General features: G+C 49.1%; 1 protein-coding gene across 1 annotated transcript; it reads left to right on the forward strand.

The window, feature by feature from the left end:
• The first annotated feature begins 1,121 nt into the window (after positions 1-1,121).
• Positions 1,122-2,338, forward strand: LOC107464580 (uncharacterized). Its single transcript, XM_016083501.1, has 2 exons — positions 1,122-1,556; positions 1,604-2,338. Exons 1-2 carry the CDS (start codon positions 1,122-1,124, stop codon positions 2,336-2,338), a joined length of 1,170 nt encoding a protein of 389 aa, XP_015938987.1.
• The last annotated feature ends 489 nt before the right edge of the window (positions 2,339-2,827 follow it).

Genomic DNA, 2,827 nt, shown 5'->3' on the forward strand with positions numbered 1-2,827 from the left:
GGTCAAATGGCTGATGAGGACAGTTTTATAGTGTTGGTTCACTACAGATGATCGATTAAGGGGAAAACTCAGCCAGGTGTCAAGTTCACCGATAAAGATCCTCTCTGTATTATCATGAGTTCTACGACGAGCTATGATGACCTTGCTAGGTCTGTACTGCAGAAACTTGGTCTGGACGGTGTTAAAAGGGTTAAGAAGTTTTTCTATCACATTCCAATCACGGTGCTCCAAGATAGCGTGAAGTATGATTGTTTCACGATCGGGAGTGATGAGGACTTGCAGGCCATGTTTCTTTGTCGCCGGCAGTTTTCCGAAGTGCGGACACCGGAGCTGTTGGCAAAGCTGGTTGATGTGGTGTCCAGCTCGGGGGGTTCAAACTGGAATACCAACACTTTAGCGACGGTTGCCGGTTCTAACTCAAGACCTGCCATTGCATCTTCCTCAGTTCCCGCGTACGAGCCACCCGCCCCGGTTGTCCCTCCCCTTCGTTCGCTGTTGATCTCAACGGCAGTGTTGGCGACGGGGTTGGAACAGCGGAACTTGTACCTACCTCTGTACACTGTGCTGCACCGACTGGGGCTGGAGATGGATTGTTTGATGATGTAGCGGACGATGATGTCAAGCCGGGTATGATTGTTGATGATAGTGGCGATGATATTGGAGCGAGTGAGCCTGCTGGTGCCGGTGGTGGCTCTAGCTCTGGCATACAGCAGTACCCTCCACATTTTTCATCTTTGGACCTGGATGCCATGAGGCAGCCGGGGGTACTTGGGGAGGCTGCAGGATTTGGCTCTAGAAATGCAGAAGGGTCAGCTGGTATGACAGAGTTCCAGGTTGGTCAGCAATTTCAGGATAAGGAGGATGCCCTGTTAAGTGTGAAGACTTACAGCATCCGCTAAGGTGTACAGTACAAGGTTGTGGAGTCTGATTATCGCCATTACGTTGGCAAGTGTTCTGAGTTCGGGAATGGGTGCACATGGTTGATTCGGCTGAGTCTCCGGTAGCACAAGGGCATATGTGAGGTCAAACGGTACAATGGACCGCATACTTGTCTCGCCAGCTCTATCTCCAGCGATCACAGGAGTTTGGATTATCATGTGATATCGGCATTCATTATGCCAATGGTTAGAGCTGATGCATCCGTTAGCATCAAGGTGCTCCTAAATGCGACTGCCTCGCACTATGGGTTCAGGCCGACCTACAGGAGGGTTTGGATGGCGAAGCAGAAGGCTGTTGTGCTCATTTATGGTGACTGGGATGAGTCTTACAACGAGCTCCCAAGGTGGGTGTTAGGAGTGCAAGTGACCATGCCTGGTTCTATTGCAGTTCTTCGGACTAGCCCTGTTCGAGTTGGGGGACAGCTGGACAAAACTCAGGCTTATTTTCACAGATTGTTATGGACTTTCCCACCGTGTATCGAGGCATTTCGTCATTGCAAGCTGTTGGTTAGTATTGATGGGACCCATATATATGGCAAGTATGGGGGTACTCTGCTTGTTGCGATTGCACAGGACGGGAACTCCAACATACTCCCTGTTGCATTCGCACTAGTCGAGGTGAGAATGTTGAGTCTTGGTCATTCTTTCTCTCCCACCTCCGTCAGAACGTCACACCACAGCCGGGTCTGCTCGTTATCTTTGACAGGCATAACGGCATCAAGGCCGCCCTTGAGGCTTCTGACGGGGGCTGGCTACCTCCGATTACATACCGAGCTTTCTGCATTCGGCACGTAGCAGCAAATTTCGCCCTCACCTTCAAGGGTAAAGACGCAAGGAGGCTTCTCGTGAACGCTGCCTATGCTAAGACGGAGGTTGAGTTCGATTACTGGTTTGATATTCTTCGCTCGGAAGATCCGGCGATGTGTGATTGGGCAAACCAGATTGAGTATTCATTGTGGACACATTATTGTGATGAGGGCCGGAGATTCGGTCACATGACGACTAATATATCTGAGTGTGTGAATTCAATCCTCAAGGGTGTGAGGAACCTTCCTGTATGCTCCTTGGTGAAAGCAACATATGGTTGGTTGGCCGAACTTTTTGTACGCAAGGGGAGAGAGGCGGAGGCCCAGCTGGGTACTGGACAACAATTCAGTCAACACCTTGTTAAATGTATCGAGGCCAACTTGAAGACGGCAAGGTGCTTCACAGTTACTTTGTATGACAGAGACAACTCCGAGTACACGGTCGCAGAGACCACTCCTACTGGTTCTTTCTCCCTTGGTACCTACAGGGTCTCACTCGGATCTCAGACATGTGATTGCGGATACTTCCAGGCGCTTCATTTCCCTTGTCCGCACACACTGGCATGCTGTGCCTACTGGTGCACGAAATTGTGATCATCAATGGCGCCATCAACATGGTACGCACAATTGCAATCTCAACTCTTTATCACAACTTCGCACAACTAACCAGCAAGTGTACTGGGTCGTCCAAGTAATAAACCTTACGCGAGTAAGGGTCGATCCCACAAAGATTGTTGGTATGAAGCAAGCTATGGTCACCTTGTAAATCTTAGTCAGGCAAACTCAAATGGTTATGAATGATGAATAAAACATAAAGATAAAGATAGAGATACTTATGTAATTCATTGGTGGGAATTTCAGATAAGCGTATGGAGATGCTTGGTCCCTTCCGTCTCTCTGCTTTCCTAATTTCTTCATCCAATCCTTCTTACTCCTTTCCATGGCAAGCTGTATGTAGGGTTTCACCGTTGTCAGTGGCTACCTCCCATCCTCTCAGTGAAAATGTTCAACGCACCCTGTCACGGCACGGCTATCCATCTGTCGGCTCTCAATCAGGTTGGAATAGAATCCAGTGATTCTTTT

This window comes from Arachis duranensis, chromosome 9 (genome assembly GCF_000817695.3).
Source record: "Arachis duranensis cultivar V14167 chromosome 9, aradu.V14167.gnm2.J7QH, whole genome shotgun sequence".
Lineage (NCBI taxonomy): Eukaryota > Viridiplantae > Streptophyta > Magnoliopsida > Fabales > Fabaceae > Arachis > Arachis duranensis.